Genomic DNA, 26,085 nt, shown 5'->3' with positions numbered 1-26,085 from the left:
CGTCTCTAAGCTCCTTACAGCCCCCAAAGGCTGCAAATGTATAAGAAGGAAGCCCTATGTCACGTGTCTTTCAGGCATGCATCAAAGCTGAGAAATCTTATGCCTTCTGGTAGTCTTCACTTTGAATTGCTGCTTATCCTGCAGGAGACATATTTTCTGTTCCCATTGCTTGTTTTTCGTTTTGTTTTGTTTTGAGAAGGTAGATTAGTTGAATTATGGTTTTCTAATGTGGAAGACCAGAGTTAGAATTTGAAGCAGACTAAGTGATCAGACACTGGAGCGGCTGGAGGGTAGATGGAATTGAGCCATGGAGATTCCTGGCTTCAGCGGTGGTGTCGGGATAGGCTAGTGGGAGTGATTGCTTGGGACCCAGAAGAACATGGTACCAGTGGGTTTTATTTATGCAGTCTCACCTCTGCTTCCAAACACCCAGCCATTCTCCTGGGGCAGCAGGTCTAGACCTGCGAAGGGTGGGGTTGAAGAGGACACTCAGGGAACCTGTAACTCACGGGGAGAGTTTATTCTGATCCTGCTCTTGTTTGTGGGAGTCTGGCAGGAGCATGCGGCTTGGTTGTGTTCTGAGCTCTGGTTTTCACACTCTGAGGCCAAAGCGTCTTCCTTTAGATCATTCTCATTGTCTTGCAGATCTTTCCCACTTCCATTTCATGTGCTAGTATAGGAATCATCTTAATCTATTCTTGGTAGTTCCTCCCATGGTTTCTTCAGTTTATTTTTTATTGTAAGCTTTCTTACATCCTTTCTCGGAGTAGATTTAGAGAGAGAGAAGGAGGCCAGTGATTTTCTAAACAGGTCGTTGCATCAGGACCACCTAGAAGGCCGTTCTGAGGCACTGGATTAGAATCTCTGCAAGTGTGGTTTGGGAATCCGTATTTTATTCTTTTTTTTCCCCCGCTGCGCCGCGCACCACGCGGATCTTAGTTCCCTGCGGTGGAAGCGTGGAGTCCTAACTACCGGACGAGCGGGGAATTCCCGGGAATACGTATTTTAAAAAAGCCACTCCTAAGTGATTCTGAAAGAGTCCGTTTGGGATTCATCCAGGGGCTGGCATTTGAGACCCACTGATCTTGTTTAACTCCTGTGCTGTATGTAGTTGAAGGGGCAGGACATAAATGACAAAAGAAGTGTATGTTTTTGGGGCCAGTGCCTCTGAATTTTATACGAGAGGGGTTAGTAGCTTCTTTTTTTCTTTTTAGTACTTGTCTTGATGGCTCCCAGGACACTTTGCATTGCTTTTAATCTGTAGCTCAATATTAGGCTGACGTCCTCAGGGGTCCATTTACAGTGACTCCGAGACCCTATTCCTAGGTCATAACTGACAGCTGAGGAGTTGTTTTATATGCCTGATTTAGGCCATATGCTCATTTTAACACTCATTTGCCACTTTTCCTTCTATTTGCATAGATTCCCCAGATCTTCCTATAATTTGGCACCCATAACTTGGCACGTTATTACTATGGAAGTCTTTAGTGTCATCTACAAACATGAAGATTCTCTGCTCCTCACTTTCTGCTCTTAGAATCCTGCAGAACCACACATATGGGCTTTTTGGTTTCTCTATTTATATCCATCCTGTTTCTTGTTTATAAGCCCCGTTCTTAACAAGAACAACACCCGTAAAACCCAAAATGACAGTGGCCTCTGTGGTGGTCTTAGTCTTTACTTTTTTTTTTTTTTTTTTGCGGTATGCAGGCCTCTCACTGTTGTGGCCTCTCCCGCTGCGGAGCACAGGCTCCGGACGCACAGGCTCAGCGGCCATGGCTCACAGGCCCAGCCGCTCCGTGGCATGTGGGATCTTCCCGGACCGGGGCATGAACCCGTGTCCCCTGCATCGGCAGGTGGACTCTCAACCACTGCACCACCAGGGAAGCCCTAGTCTTTACTTTAAAAAAAAAAAAATTTATTTATTTATTTTTGGCTGCGTTGGGTCTTTGTTGCTGTGCGTGGGCTTTCTCTAGCTACGGTGAGCAGGGGCTGCTCGTCGTTGCAGTGCGCCGGCTTCTCATTACCGTGGCTTCTTTTGTTGCAGAGCACGGGCTCTAGGCACAAAGGCTTCAGTAGTTGTGGTACACGGCCTCAGTAGTTGTGGCTTGCGGGCTCTAGAACACAGGCTCAGTAGTTGTGGCACACAGGTTAGTTTCTCCACAGCATGTGGGATCTTCCCAGACCAGGGCTTGAACCTGTGTCCCCTGCATTGGCAGGCGGATTCTTAACCACTGTGCCACCAGGGAAGCCCAGTCTTTACTTTCTATTCCACTAGCTTGTCTAATTTGTAAATAAAACTTTCTTGTAATTCTCAAGTCTTTGAGGTCCTTATGATTAAGGGTCACATTTGCAGTTCCTTGGTGGCCTTTCCTTCTTTTGACCAGCAGTTTTCTAGTTCATCCCTGAAATACTTCCACATGCTCAGGTGAATGCCATCCAGTGTTAGTAATTTCATAATTATTGGTATTTAAATTTTCAACTTCATGCTTGTTCCTAAGACTTCAAACAGTATAGAAGTATGTAAAGTTAAATGCAAAAATCTCTCTCTGCCCTCCTTATGAGTTTTCTACCATTCATTCTCATTCCCTTAAGTAAATGTTCTTCCCACAGTTTTTTCATGCAGATATGTACACCCTCCCTTTTTAAACAAACAAACAGAAATGAGGTCGTAATGAGTCCTGTAACTTTCTTTTTTAAATTGTCATAACTATCTGTGTCATAATTATACATCTACCTCATTCTTTAATGTTTGAGGAGTATTCCATAGTTTGGGTGTGTTTGCTTATCCACTCTTTTCCTGTTGATATATCAACATTCTTTGATACATCTTCGTGTTCTTGTGTCGGCATTTCCCTAAGATAGATTCCTAGAAGTGCACTTAATGTTTTCGGTAGTTGTAGCGGGCGCTTTACTTAGACTTCACCTTTTTATATCCTACCAGGATCATCTTAGATTAGATTTAGGGCAAAATACAGCTTATCCTCTCCTTACACTCATTAATCCTTTCACGGTTGGTAGTCTCTTTCCCCAGTCAGTATCCTTGAAAACCACTATCTTTTCAGTGGAGGGCAGGGCTCTGCTCCTGGGGATCATTAAATCACTACTCTTTAATTGGTTGAAGGCCCCCAGATGTTTTGAGGTCTTGAACTTCAAGGATAGTAGGCTCTTAGAGCTTTAGCCTTACCGGCTCTCTCTGGGTTCTAGAGAGCTCCCTGGCTAAGAAAGGGTGCAACTACCTACCTATGGATGACAGGAGGAGGTCAGAGGCAAGGTCCTGTGAGAGGCCTGACTTTTCTTTCCTACAGTCTGGTACATAGCTCTTCCTCATTTTTCTTCTTGGATTAGCAGGTGGGGTGGTAGTGGTGGTGAGCCTGACACATCCTGCACGGGGAAAGTCAGCCATTTTTAGAGTTGTTCGGAGAGGCTGAACCAGGGGAGTCTTGTTTTCAGCCTTTGGTGCAGCTCATCTCAACCCTGCTGATGGTTTACCTCCAGTTTCCGGGGCTTCCGGTGTGTGTGTGCCCCTCCCATATTTTTAGCACATTGGAACACTGCCTCTACTTTTATTTAGTTTGAAAATCTTTGGGGCAATCAGCTATTTTAAAAATTGAAATATTATTTTAAAAGGAAATGATTTCACCATTGAAAATGGGAAACCAGTATTACTTCCTGGTTACTACTTACTAGAAAGTACCTTTAGAAAAACCCCGCAATGAAAACTAAACAGCGAGTGTTATTAAATTCTAGCTAGGTACAGCGTTTCACAGCGGGCTCTCAAGGAAGTGTGTAACAAGTGGTAGAGATGTGCTAAAGGCTTCCTGCCGCCAAACTGAAACTTCGTTTAATAGAAAGGATTGAAAGAGAATTGAAAAGGGGACAGGAGACAGTTCTTATTTATGTATAAATATTAAATGCTGGTACATACATACAGGGATCATATACCACCTAAACCAGTTTTTCTTGGTTTGTTTTTTAAACAAGCCCACACTTTGGGAAACAGACACATAAGTTGTGTCTTGAGGCCGAACCGAACTGATTTTCTGTGATGGCTGTGGCCCACGTCATTAGCTTCACTGGCTACTAGCCACAATACCTTGGGCAAGTGACTTTACCCTTTACCTTCCAGCTTTGCCTGTAAACGAGCATAATAACAGTGCTCACCTCATGGGGTTGTTGCTGATAGAATGAGTGAGAGAAAGCGGTGTTCTGACCATTGGCTGGTGTTAGTAGTCCAGCACTTTCCGCATCTGTCCCCAGCTTAGATGGGACTGGAATTGGAACCAGCTGAGGTAAAATGAGAGGAAGAAGGGCGCCTGGCAAGTTTTGTGATGTTAAGGCGGTTCAATTTGAAGGACTGGCATTAATTTTGAGATTATATTCTTACTATTATTATTTTTTTTGGCTAAAATGTCCTTTACTTTATAAATGATGTGATGGCCTTTGTTTTCTTTCATGTCCTCGGTACAAATAAAAAAATGTATAACATGTCAGTCCTTAATTTTTGGAAGTGGGGGAAACTCTACTGGTCTGGAATCTTTAAAAGTCTGGGAAGCCCTGGCTTAGCAGAAACTGTGCACTGGCAAATGTGTAACCTTCTGAGCTTTGGAGGTATTAATTTAACCGTTAGGAAAGATTAAACAAATTTAGGTAACACGTGGAAAAGGGCAGCTGTATATGAATACTAGTTGTGGTTCAGCGGCGCAGGTGAGGCTAATCAGGCAAAAATACAACGGGCAAAGTTTTGGTTTCCTTTGACTTCTGCCCCATCCTCCCAGGAACCCTCTAGCCTCCGGTGCTTTAGGACTGGGCTGCATTTCGTCTCCACCCCCAAAGGATCAAAACTTGAAGTTGATATATTTCGAAAAAATTTTCCACTACAACATAAAACATTTTCTGTTTTCTTTGCCCCGAGGTGGACTAGTTTGTTTGGGCATTTTCTGGTCCTCTTTGGGAGATTGGCAGAGAGGAACAATGTGTAGGACCAGCATAAATTAGTTATTTGTGAGGAACAGCCCCTTACCTGGCCTCCCACCTTTGTAAGGACAGGGCAACTTACATCACAGTTTGCCCAGGGCTGTTGTCTTGGCACAATTATCAGTAACGCCCCATTTTCACTCTCAAAAGTGTTCTGATTTGAGTGATAAAATGTATGTTTTATGGGTTTAGTAAGAAGAGTCAAGTCTGGGAGAAAGAGTGGGTTGGCATAGTTCAGCAGAGGCCAAAATAAACAGAAGGTAGATCGTTTTTTAAGTAGCTGCTAGGATGGCCTGGGGCAGGGTGGAGGGTCTCCAGGCTTTCATGGAGCACAGGCAGCCCAGGCTTGAGACCAGGCTGTGCACCTGATTCTGGGTAAAGCTTTGGGCTGATGAGATTTTAGGTGTCCCTCTCATTAAAATGCTGTTAAATAGAGGCAGGTAACCTTGTTTGATGGTGGAAGCGGGACCTCGTGAAGTTAAATACTGAAGGTTTTCTTGGAGAATGGATGGGTTGGAAAAATCAGATGTGATATTTTCAGATCAGTTTCTCTGTTTTAAACATCTCTTCTGGGGAGACGGTGAAAGTGACAGGTCTTGACAGAGGCAGAGGAATAAAATGGATGAGATAAAAGGCAGAAGAAATGGGTAGGTCCAGGTGGGAATACTCAGATGTTCGTGAAAGCAGCTGTGAGCAATCTGCTGTCGATGTGCAAGTTGAAGGAAACTTGCCTAAAGTGAGGAAGGCCTCCTGGAAGTTTGTGGTAGAGAAAGGAATGAGAAGCGAGACATTTAAGTCTGTGTTTCCAGTCTCCGGAATGTGATGTTAGTGAACATTTAAACTTTATGAATTCTGTTCCAGGAGAGGGAGGATGCATTATTTTATATATAACCTTTAATACCAGGGGCATTTTTATTTTTGGCAACCACCCAAAACAGTGACTTACTCTGTCAAGTGTAATTTAGCTGCTTACCTAACAGTACTGTCCCCAGTCTTCATGGAAGGTGGGGCATTTCTTCCTCCCATTCCTTCCCCCTTTGTGTAAGTAAGGGGGAGGGAGACTCCATCCGAGTACCTGGGAATCCCTCTGAGCTTTATTATTCTGTGTGCAGTAATTGCTTGTGTTATTACTCCTGGCAGGTGAGCGCTTTTGCAGCCCAGAGGCCAGGGGGCTGCCTCTGTTACTTAAAAGCCGAGTTATCTTGTTAAACTCCTCTCTTGTGAGAGCTTTAGACTCTCCTGAGACCTCCCGCAGGCTCTCTGGAGCCCAGGCCCGGCTCCCGGTTCAGCCTGCCCTGCCCGGGTGTTAGTCATCTCATGCCAGCGTGTCACAGAGCCAGTCAGTGTGGGGCTGCCGGCCAGACTGCGCGGCTTCCATTGAATTCTTCAGCGTCCCCCGATTGGTGCTCTGAATGAAAGTATCTCTCCTACTCTCGTGTCAGAAGAAAATGTATTTCCCGGATTATCAACAGGATGAAGGTGAAAGCCAGTGTAGAGAGAATAATAAACTTGGGACTCAAGATTATCTGAGGAACGGGGAAAATCGGTTTTTGAAAGGGGTTGATGGCACAAGGCTAAACATAGTAAAGATGCCTCAGGAGTCTGAGCTGTCCATAAACTTTCTTGTGAGATTTCTATGCTTTATGTGTTACAAACTTTCATTTATTTTGAAAGAAAAAAAACCAAAAAAAAAAAAACGGTGAGGGGAATCAAAGAGCTGGGCTTCAGTGATAGTATAGGGTAAGTAGAATATTATTGGCATTTTTTAATAAAAATGGAGGAGCAATCTCTTCTGGGCAGTACTTGTAAGCAAATTCCAGATCATGGCCAGATAGCCTTAGTTTAACTTCTTGAAGAGGTGTGCAAATCTGTGCATTATGGTTAAGGATGGGGGTGGGCTGGGCACACCAGCATATAGTGGGGAAGGAATGACCACTTGTAATCTTCAGCTGTGTTAGGTAATAATGGCGTTCATCACACTCTCTGAAGGATTTTAATAGTAAGGGGAATCTTGGGATGGTACATTAATTTAGCAATAAAGGACTCTGAAAGGTTTATGGTAGATTTGTGGTTTGTACTTCTTTATTTTGACATCTAAAATTGACTATCAACATTTCAAATAGGAAAAGTTTCCAAAGAAGTTTGGACAATAAAATGGGAACATCAATGCTTTCCATGGGTAGCACAGAAGTTTCTTGACTTTCCCAAGTTCTACAGTCAGTCCTACATATAAGCCAAAATAAGTATATTAGGTATTCTTGAGAGATGATTCATTCTGAACAGTATTGAGTATTATGCTCATAATCCAGCATCCGTTTGCTATAAATTAGTTCTAAGAAAAAATGTGCATGGCTTTACAGAAGCAAACCTGAGGAACAGTAAATGCAATAATCTTCATTCCTCTAGAATGTTGCAAGAGTCTGATATACTTTCACTTAGCTGTATCTGTCTGGTGCAGGCCTCCTACCCCCTTTTTAATCATGGGGTTATGATTTGCTGTTTTGCCTAGTGTACCTTTTGCTCAGGGATGCAGTGATGGCAGTGCTCTGAGGAGGAGAAATAAGATGACAGCAGCTGTGGCCATTGAGGCTGGGAAAGCAGTAGCTGGGCTTTCCCCCTTTCTGGATCAGGTTTTGTGGTTACACTTCTGTCCTTCCTCTGAGCACTGGAGTTGGGGAGGAGGCACGAGAGTTAAAGGGGTGGGGAGGGCTGGACGTACAGACCCCGTTAACTGAGTAGCCCCTGGAATGCAACCTAGGCCTCTCCACCCTGCCTTGGCAACTTGCTTGGCAACTTGCTTCATCTCCATTTGCCCCTGAAGCGGGGAGGAAAAATCTTTGGCCTCAGAACACATTTTTTCTTGAGCTTCCTTAACAGAAGACCTGTCTTTGGAGAGTTGCCTCTGATACCTGCAGTGCCAGTGCATCAATTCAAGAGAAATAAGACCTTAACCTTCCTCTCACATTTTTTAGCAGTTCTGAAACGTGGAGTGGACAGATATGCAAAGTGTATCTGAACCAAAAAAGGCACTGGTGATTTGAAACCCACAAAATAGGCTAAGGCCAGACACCCTAGAAGTGTGTATTTTGAAGCATTTAAGAAAACAATTGGTGACTTTTTGAAGTGCCTTAAAATTTCTCACAGTCCACAAACCACATCTTTGGGCTAGGGTTCCAGTTTTGTCATTGTTTGGTAAACAGTATTACAGGGTGGGATGTGGAAAATATTCAGAAGGCATGCCCTTGGAATTTTTAATCCCATTCATGACAGGCATATGAACATATCTGTAATACTTGGTGTACAAACAGTGCTTAGAACGGATCTTTACATCAAAGCCTTAGTGTCTAGAATTCGGTGTTTTTAGTGGCTGTATTATACTCTAACTGGGGTCTGGTTGGGAAGGCGGGGTGGGTTCTGAGCCCCTTGGACAGGGCCGTGAGGTGCCTTGATAGTAGCTTCAGCTTGTCTTCTCCACTGAGCACTTCCCTCCTTGTCAGTGTGTTCTTTGCCTCCACTGATATTTCACTGTGAGCTTCTTCCCTGGAGATAAAATGAAAAAAATGTTACTCTCATCGCTATCAGTTTAGGCATTTTTGTTACCGTGGTATTTGGCTTTGGGATGTAAATCTCAAGAGATTCTTGTCTATTAAACAAGAATAAATATAAGAATCATCGAAAATATAATCCTAGAAGAGATGACAGTTCTTGTTCAGACAGAGTATCTCTTTGGGGGATATAGGAAATGACTGAGGAAAGTGGGAGGACAATTGAGTATCGAATAGTTAATCGGGAGATTTCTCCAGTGTGGTCTGGGACATAGATTTGAATGGTTTCTGTTGACAATAGACTTCATAGCTCGCAGGAAATAATTGAGTGGTTGGAAATGAGTTAGGTAAAACATTCTTAAAGGATGTAACAAGGAAATTTGACATTTCATAATAAGAGGGCTGATGAAGAAAGCGGGTTGAAGAAAATGTTCCCAGAGGAAACATAAACTTCTTAGTGGAGAATAAAATGATACTGAAGTTTGTTGGAGTTGCCTTAGAGAGGACAGAGAGAGAGGGCTGGACAAAGTACTGAACTCTGGGAGGGGAGAATCTTTGAGGGGAGGGTTAGGTGAGGACGCGCTTGCCTGTAGGTCATGCTAGGGAGGGGTTCCCTGTAAGGCCTTAGAGAACCTTTGGGTTACCTGTTGTCATTTGTCGGAAAAACAGCTGTGAATGCAGCGCATACTCTTAAGAGCTTGGCTCTCTCGTTAGCTTCAACAAAAACCCACTAAGCTATGAGCTGCTTAAGGACAAGGACTGTGTTTTAATTGTTTTTGTCCCTTCTTTCCAAAGTCTAGCACTTGATACTTGTGCTTGATGCATACTAGGACCATTCATTTATTCAGAAAAAACACTTACTGAATGCTTACTTTGTCTCTGGTCTTGTTCTGGGCTCTGGGGCTACCATGGTGAATAAGATAGATGCAGTCCTTGCCCGGAGAGAGCTTGCACCATGGAGTGGAAAACTGATACTATACAATTCATTATGCTATTTAATGTTGTGATGAATTCTATGGGAGAGAAATACAGAGGCTCAGAGCATATATGGCATACAGCTGACCTAGTCTGGGGGTTGGGAAGGCCTCTTTGAGTAAAAAGTTTAAGCTGAATTTGCCGGAGGACATGTTTGAGCCAGGCAGATTCCCCAGGCACAGTGGGGAATAAAGTGTGTGTGTGGGGAGATTAACCTCGTTGTGCATACCTGTCACCTGAGGATCTTATTAAAATGCAGATTCTGAATCAGGAGGTCCAGGTGGGGTCTGAGTCTGCAGTTCCGACAAGCTCTCAGGTGACTGCTGGTCTGTAATTGCCTTCACAGAGGCTTTCTGTGCATCCTCCTTCTCCCCTTTCTTTGTTTCAGTTGAAAGATGATGGGTCAACACCACCCCCTGCCCCGCGCTGTGCCTCCCTCCATCTGTAGCCATGGTGGCTGCAGTGATTTAACTTTTCAGTGTATTCAAAGTATAGTTGATTAGCTGTAGAGACTCTTATTCTTGCGGAAGAGGAAATCAGGATTTGGTTAGGATAAAAGAAAATAAAATCTAAACTTGGGATCCAGTGTCTTGCAAATTAATAGATTTCTCTTGGCATTTACCAAAACATCTTCCCCTTTGTTTCTAGACTAGAGTGGGGGACCCAGGCATTGTTTTTGATAATCAGATTCTTCTTCATTAATAAAGAAGGCCAGCTCCTGAGGAAAGGGATTGCCATCAAGATTACAGGATTTAAACCAAAAATATGGATGGTGCTCTGGCCTCTTAGAGAATGTTCTCAATAGAGGACTCTGAACTTTCATCCATTGTTTCTCAAAACTTTTGAGACATTAAGCAGTTTTTGGCTTTTCTGAATATAAAATCTAATTAGATCACACATGTAGGTTTTTAAAATCCCCACCAGATAACTAGCACTGGAAGGAAGAGGACATCTCCCTAAAATTCAAAATCCTTTTTGGGAGTGATAGCCTTTTCTTTTTTTTTTTTGATGCAGACCATTTTTAAAGTCTTTATTGAATTTGTTACAATATTGTTTCTGTTTTATGCTTTGGTTTTTTGGCCGTGTGGCATGTGGGATCTTAGCTCCCTGACCAGGGATCTAACCTGCACCCCCTGCATTGGAAGGCGAAGTCTTAACCACTGGACCGTCAAGGAAGTCCCCAGCGATAGCTTTTTTGAACTGTGTGCTCAGAGGTTGGAATTCTGTGATTTGAATGCGTCTAGCATATTATCTCATTTGGAAGAAGAACATGAAGCGATCAGCAGATCATATGGGATGATATGGTCCTTGCAACACAATAATGGTTTTGTCACTGAACTGAAATTGGGTCTGCTTTGCTACACAGCAAAGCCAATTTACTGACACCAGGTTGTGGGTAAGTATGTTTATTTGCTGGGTGCCAAGCAAGGTGGCTCGTGTTCAGAATACCTGAACTCCTTGATGGCTTTTAGGGGATGATTTTCTTTTTTTAAATTTTTATTGGAGTATAGTTGATTTACAATGTTGTGTTAGTTTCAGGTGTAGAGCGAAGTGAATCAGTTATACATACACATACATCTACTCTTTTTTAAATTCTTTTCCCATGTAGGCCATTGCAGAGTACTGAGTAGAGTTCCCTGTGCTATACAGTAAGTCCTTATTTATCTATTTTATATATAGTAGTGTGTATATGTCAATCCTAATCTTCCAATTTATCCCTCCCTCAGGGAATGATTTTTATTTATTTATTTATTTTTTAATTTAATTTTTTTTTTTTTTTGCGGTACGCGGGCCTCTCACTGTTGTGGCCTCTCCCGTTGCGGAGCACAGGCTCCGGACGCGCAGGCTCAGCGGCCATGGCTCACGGGCCCAGCCGCTCCGCGGCATGTGGGATCTTCCCGGACTGGGGCACGAACCCGTGTCCCCTGCATCGGCAGGCGGACTTTCAACCACTGCGCCACTAGGGAAGCCCGGGAATGATTTTTAAAGGCAACATTTGGGGAGAGGGCTACAGGGTGTATGACTTTCTTCTGATTGGTTGATGGTGAGGTAACAGGGTGATGTGAATCTTAATTATCAATGTTCTGGTGCCTGCCTGCCAGCCAGTGTGGGGTATACAGTGTGTAGTTACTGTCCTCTACCCAGGTGGGGGGGGTCTTAGTTTCTGCAGAACAACTCAGAGATATGTGTTAGATTGTGTGTGTCCCTTGAGGAGGAACTAGAACTCTGTTTTATCACTGAACTATTCTCGTTACTTCTCTTGTTTAACTGCCTTTTGTTTCTGTATTCCCTCACTCCCCTAATGAGTAACTGCTGGAGCCTGCTGTTTGGAACTCTGGAAGGCCTAGGAGACTAAAGCCTTCTATAAAAAAGAAATGGGGGACACGGAGGGGCTTTGTACCCGGGAGGGCCCTACAGGATCCTGCTTGGTTTCAGTTTGACATTCATTCTTTTAGTTGTGTGTGCGGAGGGGGTTTGGGAGGGGAGCAAGACAGATTTTCAGAATCACCAAGGAGTTCTTGTTCTAGGGATTGGTTTTGTCTTTGAGGCTCTAAAGCAGCTGGTAGTGTGTTTTGCACCTTTTTCAAAAGGTTTTTAAATTTTATTTAAAAATAATCTCAAACTTACAGAAAAGTTGCAAGAATAGTGCAAGTAACTCCTGTGACTCTCCCCGCAGAGGTTGCCATATCATCTTCTTTGTATTTATAACATATAGTCATTATTTGTGGTAGTTCTGTTCTGTCAAGTCACAAGCACTGAATTAGTGAATTTTGAACCATCGCTCCTGTGAGAAATACTGAGTTAGTTCCTGTGAGCCTCTGGTCACCACATTTTCATCAAGTAATAGATATATGACCTTGTTCTGTGTGCTTTTGTTTAAAGACCTCTTACTTGGGGCTTCCCTGGTGGCTCAGTGATTAAGAATCCCCCTGCCAGTGCAGGGGACATGGGTTCGAGCCCTGGTCTGGGAAGATCCCACATGCCGCGGAGCAGCTAACCCCGTGAGCCACAACTACTGAGCCTGCACTCTAGAGCCCGCAAGCCACAACTACTGAAGCCTGCACACCTAGAGCCTGTGCTCTGCAACAAGAGAAGCCACCGCAATGAGAAGCCTGCGCACCGCAACGAAGAGTAGCCCCCGCTCGCCGCAACTAGAGAAAGCCGGCGAGCAGCAATGAAGACCCAACACAGCCAAAAAAAAAAAAAAAAAAAAAAGTCCTCTTACTTGATGTGTAGTCTTGTTTCATTAACTTTGAACATATGAGCAACAGCACTATAACTTGTGCCTAAACGAAAATTACCTAATATTTTCTCTGTAGGGCACATAACAGCTTTCTTTGTGCTTAAGAAAACTTCGTGACTACGCCTGTGGGCCATTTTAAACAGCAGAATCACCACCCAAAAGCCCTGATCACTGCAGTAATTTTCCTTCAGCTTTAATAGTCTGAGTACTTGACCCTAAACGTTTGGTCGAGGGGTCAAGTCCTGGAGTGATCAGATGATCACTCTTATGCTCTTCTGGAGTCAGTTTTTGGTTCTTTTCCCTTTTTGGTAATTTTCACACGTGACGTTTACTCTGATAAACTCTTCTGACAACTGGAATGGATTTTTCTGGAATGACACTTTGTGTTTGCCTGCCATATAGTTCCTGCTGAGTTCTTATTTCTGAGTAACTCTGGTTCCTTGACCACCGTGGAGCTGAGCCTTGGGGTGGTGAGGACTTGGCTCTGCAGAGGATCATCACCGGGCTTCTGGCCTCTAGGAGACTGAGCTAGTTCCTTTCTGGTTAGGCTGTATTTGTGCAGGTTACAGCCTTGTGTTCTTTATGTTAAGTCACGACTGTTTTGATTCATAGTTCTCATATCAGATGTTTAATATTTGGGGTTTATTAGAAAGTGCACGGGGAAAACCTGTGTTCTAGTCCTGGTGGCCATCATCTAACTGTGCCACAGTTTGTTGTGAGGATGGAGAGGATGGACAGTAGGGAGGGAAGAGAAGAGAGGCCAGCGTGCCCTTAACATTTCTTGCGTACCTACTAGGTGTCAGGTACCGTGAGGCATCTCGCTTAATAATCATAACGTCCAGAGAAGATGGCAGTAGTATTGTCCTCACTTATAGATGAGGGAATGTCATCACAGTGTTCGGAATGCTTGTCACTTGAGTTTGTGTTCAAACTTAAGACTATCTGATTTCAGATTCATGGTCATCTGAGGCTGTGATTGTCAAGACACTTTGTCAAGTTTGAAGTTAAGAATAAACTTAAGATACGATACTTATTTGCCATGATCTCTGAGGACAGAGGTTCAGAAATCACTTAAGTCCACTCTCCTAGAGAGTGGGTATCTTAGGTGATAAAGCAGGGAAACGAGATCATGGATTATTTCTCTAATTCTTTCTGGTTGAATTCAGTGGTGGGAGAATTTCCATGAATTTGATATTCACTTGTAAACTCCAGGAGGAAATGGTTCTTTTTCTGTGGTACATATACTTCCAGTCTTTACTTCAGACCACACTTTGAGCCTGTTTTTTTTTTTTTTAAATTTTGGCCACATCCAGCGGCTTGCGGGATCTCGGTTCCCCGACCAGGGATTGAACCTGGGTCATGGCAGTGAAAGTGCCGAATTCTAACCACTAGACCACCAGGGAACTCCCAAGCCATTTCTTATAAAAACGATATTGGCTATTATTTATTGAGTCTTTTGGCCACCCTCTGTGCCGAGGGCCTTATTCCCTTGTTTAGGTTTCATCACACCTCTCATGGATATTCTGATATGCTTATTTTATAAATGAGGAAATTGAAGCTAATAGAGCCAATGAACTTTCAAAAATCACTACTGACATGGATTTGATTCTGAAACTAAATTCTTATTGCCACTTACCACTGCCCCTTCCCTGATTATAAAGATGAGCAGTATGTGTAACTTGAAGTGGTCGTCCAGAATTCATTTTTGCTGTGCACGTACCATTTAACCTGCCATAAAACTAGTTTTCATCTCATTCCTTGTCATAATGTTTTATATCAGAGGCTGGCAAACTGACTCTTTGAAGGGCCAGGTAGTAAATACTTTAGCCTTTGAGAGCCATGTGGGCTCTGTATCAGCTACTCAGCTCTGCTGTTTCAGTGTGAAAGCAGCCATATAGACTATTACATAAGTGAATGAGCTTGGCCATGTTCCAACAAAACTTTATTTATGGAAGCTGAAACTTGAATTTCATACTCTTTCCATGTGTTACATAATATCCTTTTTTTTTTTTTAACCACTTAAAAATGTAAAAACCATTTTTAGCTCATGGGTTGTACAGAAACAGGTGGTAGGGCGGATTTGGCCACTGGGCTGTAGTTTGCCAATCCTGCTTTTTATCATTCTGAAGTTTTCTTCCTTTGTGTCTCCTTTTTGGGTATTCTTTGATAAAACTGAGACTGCAAGTCTGCTTTCCCTGCATATGGTAGTGTTTAACAAGTGTTGATTTGGTTTGGGGAGCCAGCTCGTGGAAGCTTTGCTGGCTTAGTGGTTTAGTCTCTGACACCTGCTCTGCTGGCACACGGAAATGGAGATTTTTAACTGAGGAAAGGATTTAATCAGTGGGTAACCTCACCTACCGTTTTAACAGATAGCAACTCCCCAAATGCTTGTTTCTTCCTGTGTCATAGTAGAACATCAGGTTTGGGGACTTCAGGTCTAGTACTTGCTCTGCCATCAGTTTTATTTTAAGCAAAAGTCACTTTAGCCTGTCTCATTTGCAGATTCTTCATCTGTAAAATAAAAGGGCCTTGATTAGATGCTCTCGGTTAGCTGCCCTCTCTCTGCAGGTGATCGCTAGAGTCCCCTTGGGATTTGAACTTGCTTCTTTCCAAACTGAGGCCCAATTCATGGTACAGCTGGCCCTGGATTGTCTCTCCTGAAAGAGCTGGTGCGCCCGGCACAAGTGAAATGGCCTGCCACGAGGCCATGGGCTTCCAGGTCATTGTGCTTGAATGCTGGGCCCTTTCATTTAGGTTTGCCTCTTGCTCTCGCCAGAAAAAGAAAGAAAAAGCCGGTCATGTTGGCGCATATGCTGGGAAAGACCTCCCAGACCACACGGCTTAGGCTCTTCTGGGATTGCTTGCTCCTTTCTAAATGACGTTTTAATTTTCAAGAGATGATTCTTCCTGTGGAGGCAACAGCTCTGGCTGCCAGGAAGCATTTTTTCTGATATACTAAGATTTTCTCCAATCTCAGTTTTTTTTTTTTTTTAAGTGCTACTTGTGCTTTAATTCCGTTTCTTTATAGAGTTTTTTGCTTCATTAAAGTGCACAACAGTTCTTTCCCGTCCCCGATGGTATTTTTAGGTGGAGAAAACACCTTGTCCAGAGAAGAGTCGCTGGCCTGCTTCTTTGTCCTCTAAACATGCAGCCTTTGGGTTGTGGCCTTTGCAGACTTCTGGATGGCATTATGGCCTGTTCTTGGTTCTTGGACTGTTAATGATTTTCTTGGTTCTCCTTTCTGTGCCAGAGGGAAAGGAGTTCATTCTACTTGCTGTGTTGTTTCTCAGAAAAAGCTTATATTGTTTTTGACCATCTTTCTCCTTTTTAGGGCTTTGTAGATTTCACTAAAGTTCTGCTTCTTTCCCGTGACTTCTATCTTGTTATTTCTCGAGGACTTGAAAGTTTACAGAAGCCCTTCATTCTGTTGTGAATCCCCATGCCTGAATTTTGGGTCTGAGTCAGCTGCCTTTTAAAAAACTTTTGTTAGTGTTGTTCAGCTAAGGGTCTAATCTTCCTGCAAGATATGGAAATACCCCTGTGGAAATAGACATTTTATGTCATATTTTTGTACTTCCATATTGGATCTTAATTTTTTTAATTTAAATAAATTCACATACCATAAAATTACTCACACAACTGTTGCCACTGTCTAATTCTAGAACAGTTTTCATTGGTACTTAAAAGAAAAAGAAACCCTGGACTTATTAGCAGTCACTCCCTGTTCTCTCCCTCCAGCCCTTGAGAACCACAGATCTACTTTCTGTCTCTATAGATTTGCCTGTTCTGGACATTTCATATAAATGGAATCATTTCAGTATGTGGCTTTTTGTCTGGCTTCTTTCACTTAGCATAATGTTTTCAAGATTCATCCATGTTGTAGCATCAATCAGTACTTCATTTCTTTTTATTTCTGAATAATATTCCATTTTATGGTTATACTAGATTTTGCTTATCTGTTTGTCGCTTGATGGACATTTGGATTGTTTTTACTCTTTTTGGCTCTTATGAGTAATGTTACCATGAACATTTGTGTACAGAATTTATGTGGACATGTATTTTATTTTTCTTGGCTTTGTACCTAGGAGTGAAATTGCTAGGTCATATGATAATTCTATGTTTAACTTTTGAGGGACTGCCAGACTGTTTTCCAAAGTGATTGCATCACCAACAATGTATTAAGGTTCTAATTTCTCCACATTCTTGTCAACACTAGTTATTGTCTGTTTTATTGATTATAGCCACCCTTGTGGCTATGAAGTGATATGTCATCGTGGTTTTGATTTGCATTTCCCTTATGACTAGTAATAAATGTGCTTACTGGCCATTTGTCTATCTTCTTTGGATAGATATCTGTTCAAATCCCTGCCCTTTTTTTTTTTTTTTTGCGGTATTCGGGCCTCTCACTGTTGTGGCCTCTCCCGTTGCGGAGCACAGGCTCCGGACGCGCAGGCTCAGTGGCCATGGCTCACGGGCCTAGCTGCTCCGAGGCACGTGGGATCTTCCCTGACCGGGGCACGAACCTGTGTCCCCTGCATCAGCAGGCGGACTCTCAACCACTCTGCCACCAGGGAAGCCCCTCCTTGCCCATTTTTAATTGTTGAGTTACAGTATTTCCTTATTCCAGGTACTAGACCCTTATCACATATGTTTTGTAAATACTGTCTTTTCACTTTCTTGATATCGTCCATTGAAGCACAATGTTTTTGGTTGCTTGTGCTTTCTAAGATGGTGTCATATCTAAGAAACCATTGCCTAATCCATGGTCACCATGTTTTCTTCTAAGAGTTTTATAGTTTAACTCTTATATTTAGGTCTCTGATTCTTTGAGTTAACTTTTGTATATGGTGTGAGGTAGAGATCTGGCTTCATTCTTTTGCACGTGGATATCCAGTTTTCCCAGCATAGTTTTGTTGAAAGGTTCTTTCCCAATTATCTTGGCACCCTTTTTGAAAATCAGTTGACCATAAATTTATGAGTTTATTTTGGGCTTCCATTTCATAACATTTTGGTGTTCATCAGGTGACTGTCCTTATTCTTTATATTGGATCTTCATATTGACAGATATGGCTAAGATATTCTTGTCATAGCTTATCAGGCAGGTATACCTGTTACGCTAGTCCTCCTTGTAGAGCTAACAAGATGCTCTCAGCTAAGAAGATACGACTTTTAAGCCAAGATGATTTTTGCTCTTGGTGCCGTGAAAAAGAATGCTGATTTTATTGACACGGATTTCTATACCATCACTTTTTTTGCCCTAAGTATAGTGTGGGTAGGTTTTTTTTTAAAATTAATTAATTTAATTTATTTATTTTTGGCTGCGTTGGGTCTTTGTTGCTGCGCGTGGGCTTTCTCTAGTTGCAGCGAGCGGGGTCTACTCTTCGTTGCAGTGTGCGGGGCTTCTCATTGTGGTGGCTTCTCTTGTTGCAGAGCACGGACTCTATGCACGCGGGCTTCAGTAGCTGTGGCTTGCGGGCTCTAGAGCGCAGGCTCAGTAGTTGTGGTACACGGGCTTAGTTGCTCCGCGGCATGTGGGATCTTCCTGGACCAGGGCTAGAACCCGTGGCCCCTGCATTGGCAGGCGGATTCTTAACCACTGCACCACCAGGGAAGCCCTGGGTAGGTTTTTGTATAAGAAGTTTTCTATCTTTTGGTGTTAGTGGTCTAGGGGCTTAAGAGTTAAACCAAGTCATTTATCAGTATCTAGTGAAGATTTAAGGTGGTGTTCCTGTTGCTGTGCAGTATTTTAATAGCTGCCCATAAAGTGTTTCACTGTAGGTAAATCTCCCAGTAAACCTATTAGTGGGTTTGAGCAGTTTGAGTCCCCATTTTCCTTCTCAGCTGGCTTGTTTCAGCCTTTGTCACCATCCAACTTGTGCCCTGAAGCCAGGTCCTCTGAATCACACCACGTCTCTCTGCAGCCTTTATTGTCAGAGATGAAAACTGTCTAATTCATAACCTCAATCACACTGACTCGTTTTGACAGCTGTTTTCACAAGCCTCCTGCTGTATCAGGTAGGGCTAAGATCATTTTTCTAGAATATGTCATTTTATTAATATAATTGGATAAAGCAGTTACCATATGACTTGCTTTCTATGCCCTATAAATTAGCAATTAATGATAATTACCGCATCCATGAAAGTTTGCAACATGAATCAGTACAGCTTTGGCAGAACAATTACCCCTGTCTCCAAGAGCAGACATTTTTGTCTGTTTTATTTCACCGAAGTATGTTACTTGCCTGGAACAATGCCTGACATATAGAAGGCACTCAATAAATTTGTGTTGAATTAATAAATGAATGAATAAATAAATGGCTCAATCAATGGATAAAATTATAAGTAATCAACTTCAGATGTTAGGTCTTGTGATTTACAGAGGAAAAATGACTTGTTTTCATGCCATATGAGATACAAGTTAAGTTTGATATATAGACCCTTGGTCTTTTTCATATTTTACCTAAAGACATTTTAAAGGACTTCCCTGGTGGCGCAGTGGTTAAGAATCTGCCTGCCAGTGCAGGGGACATGGATTCAATCCCTGGTCCTGGAAGATCCCACATGCCTTGGAGCAACTAAGCCCACGTGCCACAACTACTGAGCCCGTGCGCCGCAACTACTGAAGCCCGTGAGCTCTAGGGGCCCACGTGCTGCAGCTGCTGAGCCCACGTGCCACAACTACTGAAGCCCGTGCACCTGGATCCCGTGCTGTGCAACAAGAGAAGCCACCGCAATGAGAAACCTGCGCACCACAAAGAAGAGTAGCCCCACTCACTGCAACTAGAGAAAGCCTGCGTGCAGCAATGAAGACCAAACACAGCCCCCCCCAAAATAAAGACATTTTAAGTATTTTTCCCCCAGAAGGTCTTTCCCTTGGCTTTATTTGGTGGGGAACCTTAGACAAGAGAAGCCCATTAAATATTTTTATTGAGGAAGAACTTGAATAAAGACTTTTGATAAGTGAGGCAGGTGGAGGGAGTTGAACAGTACTTGGAAGATGAAATGGGGAGAGCAAAAAAGGAGGTGGAGTGTGTTTTGAACTATTTCAGTTCCTATAAGTAATAGGAAGGAAACAAATTCTTCCCATATAGACAGGTCTCTTCCTTCCATAATGGTCTTTTCCTATCTCATCGCCAAGGCTGTGGCCAAATGAATGAGGGGGAGAGAGTTTCAGAGGAAAGATGTAGCCATGCCAGTCCTCTCCTCCTGGGGGAACAGGAATAGCAGTACCTGCCACAGTGAATATCTGTCCTTGTTGCTTGGGAGGTTGACTTGGTGGCTGCTGTTTGCATTTGTATCCTCAATAGTATAAAAGGTGTTGTGCAGCCTATAAAATCACCTCTCTCTAGTATTAATTCAAGTACTGACTGTTGTCTGAATGGCATATTTGGTGCAGTAATGCAAAGAAGCTCTGACAGCAGTCTTCAGAATAGCTTTCAGGGCAAGGGGAGAGTGTACAAACGAGGTTTTTCAAAATTCCTTTGTACAAGTTGTTCACTAAAGCCCTTAATGGGCCCGGGATAATAGTTATAGACCCACTGTCCTCCAGGGATCTACTTTACTAGGTCAAGGCATTAGAGGTAACACCTTGCTGATATTTAGGGGGAATAAGAGGGTACTCATCAGTCATTCTACTCTTGAGCTTTTCAGCGGGTTTCGTCAGACTTGAGAAATAAGGATTGTTTCTTAGCCTGGGTCAGTGCTCACTGGTTAGCCAACGTGAGTTTCCAGCTGGGCTTCCCAAGAGGTACTGGGTCTCCTGGGAGTGCTTTATTACTTTTTGTGAAAACTTGACAAAAATCAAGGAATAGCCCTTTGAGACGGGTGCTCTGCTTTGTATGCTCTATGCTTCTCAGTCCCGTTGCGGTCTGTACATGAATGATTTCAAGGCAGTTATTCAAAAATGTGCTATTCTTCCGCCACGTGTGAAGAATTGACTGTAAATGAATCATTTCCAGGTTCTTTTCCTGTTCTTCCTTTGGCCCTTCTCATTTCAGGGACATCAACCATCCTGTGCCCTAGTATATCTCTTCTTTGGCTTTGCTTTGTTTGAGGGCTTGTCTTTTTAGAATGTCAGATCCCTGGGATGATGTCCAGGACATGGGTTCTCAAGAAAGGCTGTTAGCAAGACTGTTTGGTTGGAAGCTGTAGGGTTTAATTGCTGGTAACACTCGATCACAAAGGATAAAAATGAAAAGCATGACTTGTAACTAGGTAAGGAAGACAGTCTTTTGTTATGTGTGTCATGGTGTAGCCACGGAGGAACCATTTAGACCAAGGTCTATATGCTTGAGGTATTGGGGATAATGAGATGTTAATCTTAGCACTAATTAAAAAAAAAATTGGACTATGTATATTTGTTGGACTATGTAGATTCATACAATGGAATACTGTACAGCCACAAAAGTGAATAAACTAGTGTTCTGGCATGAATGAGTTTCACCCAAAAAAAGGGCAAAAGAAGCAAGTCACTGTTGGGTACACACAGTAGACTCAGTTTATAGAGTTCAGAAATAGGAAAAACAAAAGCACCATATTGCATAGAGATGTAAACATAAATGGTAACACTGTACAGAAAAGCAAGGAAGGAGGGGTTATCACAATGGTCAGGATAGTGGTGGCGGTCAGGAGATGGGGCTGGGAGTAGAGAGGGACACGGGGGATCCAAGGTTCTGCTAGTGTTTTGGTAATTAACTTGGGTGGTGGTTACATAGTTGTTTGCTTCTTATTCTTTAAGATGTACATATATGTTTAATGCACTTCTGTATTTATATTAATAATCCACGATTTAGAGCATGAGTTAAGGTGGAGAGGTGAGGGAGACAAGTCAGCTAAGCAAATGCATATCAAAGTGGCTTCCTTCATATTCCTTCCTTTCTTCCTTTGAGTCAGCTTCCTTTCCAAGGACTGTTCCCTTTACAGAAAACTCCGTGGTCTTGTCTGTCTCGGAGTTCTGCGTTGGCAGGACTCTCCAACCTTCCATCTACTAACTTTTCATTCAGCAGCTTTTTCTTGTTTTGAAGGTGGGATTGAGCCTTTCAGCTCTTGTGAAGCCAGTGCTCAAGGCTCCCTGTTGATTGAATCGTGCCTCGCTGAGCGAAGAATTTGAATAGCTTGGGCGATGATTCTCATGTTTTTCTGTGTGCCGTCTCTTCTCTTCTCCCACGTGAAATCCTTTCTTCTTCCCCCCGCAAATATTTTAAGCGAGCTTTAGAGCTCATTCCATAGGTGCCAAGTGGGTTTTATGCCTGGCATCCTTCAGAGAGAGAGGGAAGGAGCTGCTGGACTTGGGAGCTTTAAGGTGCTTCTTCGATGCCCCTGTTGTAATCACCGAGGGCGTGGGGTTTCTAGATTCTCTCTTCTGTATTTCTCTCTTAGCCTAGAGTCTGAGCACTGTCTACAGAGGAAGTGTGAGCACTGGGCTCTGGCTGCACTGCCTCCACGTTAGCCCTGGGAATCCTCGGCTCCTTCTGGCTGGTGTGGCTGGGGTGTCGGGGCTTCTTCCTTCAGCTTCCACTTTTCTCTGGCCTTCTTCCATTGCTTGCCTTTTCCACCGTAGAATAGCACGTGTGGATGGAGACATTAACTTCTTAAATACTGAAAAGAACACAGGTGGTGGTCAGCTTGCTGGGATGAAATTACAAAGGTTATCTCCATGTCTCGCATGCCTCTTCACCCTAGTCTATTTTGAGTCTTCTATCATTTTGTGTAATTCTTATTTGTATTGCTGGGTCAGTCACTTCAGAATCTAGCCCAAGGTTTTATGTAGGTATTTCTCTTATAAACTTAAAAATAGTCTTGTTCATTCAGTCATCCAGCAAATATTTGAGTGCCTTCAAGAGGCCGAGTAGTTTTCTAGATGTTGGGGATACAGGAGTGGACCATCGTATTGTGGTGATGTTACCCTTAGACGGCTAATTTTCTCTGTTTTTCCCCTTACCTAGGTCCTCTCAGGGTGTGCCATCATTGTGCGCGGGCAGCCTCGTGGTGGGCCTCCTCCAGAGAGGCAGATCAACCTTAGCAACGTTCGCGCTGGAAACCTTGCCCGCAGGGCAGCTGCCACACAACCTGATGCAAAAGACACCCCGGATGAGGTAGGTGCTTCCCCTCCCAGAGGCTGTGGACCCAGGTTATAGCCCAGTCTCCTCCTTGACTGCACATTTGATGTACTCTTTCTTTTCTGTATATGTCAAGTTTTTTTTTTTTATAACATCTTTATTGGAGTATAACTGCTTTACAATGGTGTGTTAGTTTCTGCTTTATAACAAAGTGAATCAATTACACACATACATATATCCACGAATCTCCTCCCTCTTGCGTCTCCCTCCCTCCCACCCTCCCTATCCCACCCTCTAGGTGGTCACAAAGCACGAGCTGATCTCCTGTGCCATGCGGCTGCTTCCCACCAGCTATCTATTTTACGTTTGGTAGTGTATATATGTCCATGCCACTCTCTCACTTCGTCCCAGCTTACCCTTCCCCCTCCCCATGTCCTCAAGTCCATTCTCCACGTCTGCGTCTTTATTCCTTGCCTGCCCCTAGGTTCTTCAGAGCCATTCTTTTTTCTTTTAGATTCCATATATACGTGTTAGCATATGGTATTTATTTTTCACTTTCTGACTTACTTCACTCTGTATGACAGACTCTAGGTCCATCGACCTCACTACAAATAACTCAATGTTGTTTCTTTTTATGGCTGAGTAATATTCCATTGTATATGTGTGCCACATCTTCTTTATCCATTCATCTGTTGATGGACACTTATGTTGATTCCATGTCCTGGCTGTTATAAATAGAGCTGCAATGAACATTGTGATACATGACTCTTTTGGAATTATGGTTTTCTCAGGGTATATGCCCAGTAGTGAGATTGCTGGGTCGCATGGTAGTTCTATTTGTAGTTTTTTAAGGAACCTCCATACTGTTCTCCATAGTGGCTGTATCAATTTACATTCCCACCAACAGTGCAAGGGGGTTCCCTTTTCTCCACACCCTCTCCACCATTTATTGTTTGTAAATTCATTGATGATAGCCATTCTGACTGGTGTGAGGTGATACCTCGTTGTAGTTTTGATTTGCATTTCTCTAATGATTAATGATGTTGAGCATCCTTTCATGTGTTTGTTGGCAATCTGTATATCTTCTTTGGAGAAATGTCTGTTTAGGTCGTCTGCCCATTTTTGGATTGGGTTGTTTGTTTTTTTGATATTGAGCTGCATGAGTTGCTTGTAAATTTTGGAGATTAATCCTTTGTCAGTTGCTTCATTTGCAAATATTTTCTCCCATTCTGAGGGTTGTCTTTTGGTCTTGTTTATGGTTTCCTTTGCTGTGCAGAAGCTTTTAAGTTTCATTAGGTTCCATTTGTTTATTTTTGTTTTTATTTCCATTTCTCTAGAAGGTGGGTCAAAAAAGATCTTGCTGTGATTTATGTCATAGAGTGTTCTGCCTATGTTTTCCTCTAAGAGTTTTATAGTGTCTGGCCTTACATTTAGGTCTTTAATCCATTTTGAGTTTATTTTTGTGTAAGGTGTTAGGGAGTGTTCTAATTTCATTCTTTTACATGTAGCTGTTCAGTTTTCCCAGCACCACTTATTGAAAAGGCTGTCTTTTCTCCATTGTATATTCTTGCCTCCTTTATAAAAAATAAGGTGACCATATATGCGTGGGTTTATCTCTGGGCTTTCTCTCCTGTTCCATGGATCTATCTTTCTGTTTTTGTGCCAGTACCATACTGTCTTGATTACTGTAGCTTTGTAGTATATAGTCTGAAGTCTGGGAGCCTGATTCTTCCAGCTCCGTTTTTCTTTCTCAAGATTGCTTTGGCTATTCAGGGTCTTTTGTGTTTCCATACAAATTGTGAAATTTTTTGTTATAGTTCTGTGAAAGATGCCATTGGTAGTTTGATAGGGATTGCATTGAATCTGTAGATTGCTTTGGGTAGTATAGTCATTTTCACAATGTTGATTCTCCCAATCTAAGAACAGGGTACATCTCTCCATCTGTGTCACCTTTAATTTCTTTCATCAGTCTCTTATAGTTTTCTGCATACAGGTCTTCTGTCTCCTTAGGTAGGTTTATTCCTAGGTATTTTATTCTTTTTGTTGTAATGGTAAATGGGAGTGTTTCCTTAATTTCTCTTTCAGATTTTTCATCATTAGTGTATAGGAATGCAAGAGATTTCTGTGCATTAATTTTGTACTGCTACTTTACCAAATTCATTGATTAGCTCTAGTAGTTTTCTGGTAGCATCTTTAGGATTCTCTATGTATAGTATCATGTCATCTGCAGACAGTGACAGCTTTACTTCTTCTTTCCTGATGTGGATTCATTTTATTTCTTTTTCTTCTCTGATTGCTGTGGCTGAAACTTTCAAAACAATGTTGAATAATAGTGGTGAGGGCTTCCCTGGTGGCGCAGTGGTTGAGAGTCCGCCTGCCGATGCAGGGGACATGGGTTTGTGCCCCAGTCCAGGAAGATCCCACATGCCGCGGAGCGGCTGGGCCCGTGAGCCATGGCCGCTGAGCCTGCGCATCCGGAGCCTGTGCTCTGCAACGGGAGAGGCCACAACAGTGAGAGGCCCGCGTATCGCAAAAAAGAAAAAAAAAATACTGGTGAGAGTGGACAACCTTGTCTTTTTCCTGATCTTAGTGAAAATGGTTTCAGTTTTTCACCATTGAGGATAATGTTGGCCGTGGGTTTGTCATATATGGCCTTTATTATGTTGAGGTAAGTTCCGTTTATGCCTACTTTCTGGAGGGTGTTTATCATAAACAGATGTTGTATTTTGTCACATCTACTATGTCACAACTTTCTGCATCTATTGATATGATCATGTGGTTTTTCTCCTTCAGTTTGTTAATATGGTGTATCACATTGATTGATTTGTGTATATTGAAGAATCCTTGCATTCCTGGAATAAACCCCACTTGATCATGGTGTATGATCCTTTTAATGTGCTGTTGGATTCTGTTTGCTAGTATTTTGTTGAGGATTTTTGCATCTGTGTACATCAGTGATACTCACTGTAGTTTTCTTTCTTGTGACATCTTTGTTTGGTTTTGGTATCAGGGTGATGGTGGCCTTGTATAATGAGTTAGGGAGTGTTCCTCCCTCTGCTATATTTTGGAAGAGTTTGAGAAGGATAGGTGTTAGCTCTTCTCTGAATGTTTGACAGATTGCTCCTGTGAAGCCATCTGGTCCTGGACTTTTGTTTGTTGGAAGATTTTAAATCACAGTCTCAATTTCAGTGCTTGTGATTGGTTTGTTTATATTTTCTATTTCTTCCTGGTTCCGTCTCGGAAGGTTGTGCTTTTCTAAGAATTTGTCCATTTCTTCCAGGTTGTC

At 42.7% G+C, this 26,085-nt stretch overlaps 1 protein-coding gene across 1 annotated transcript in view; it reads left to right on the top strand.

Annotated features, from left to right (window-relative positions):
* SND1 (staphylococcal nuclease and tudor domain containing 1) overlaps nucleotides 1-26,085 on the top strand; it is a 417,876-nt gene that overhangs the window by 6,728 nt on the left and 385,063 nt on the right. The window contains exon 2 of the mRNA XM_060156765.1: nucleotides 22,686-22,835. Within this exon, the coding sequence (XP_060012748.1) occupies nucleotides 22,686-22,835 (150 nt within the window). The remainder of the gene's footprint in view (nucleotides 1-22,685; nucleotides 22,836-26,085) is intronic.

The sequence above is a fragment of the Lagenorhynchus albirostris genome, chromosome 8 (genome assembly GCF_949774975.1).
Source record: "Lagenorhynchus albirostris chromosome 8, mLagAlb1.1, whole genome shotgun sequence".
NCBI lineage: Eukaryota > Metazoa > Chordata > Mammalia > Artiodactyla > Delphinidae > Lagenorhynchus > Lagenorhynchus albirostris.
This window is presented reverse-complemented; position numbering and strand designations above follow the sequence as displayed.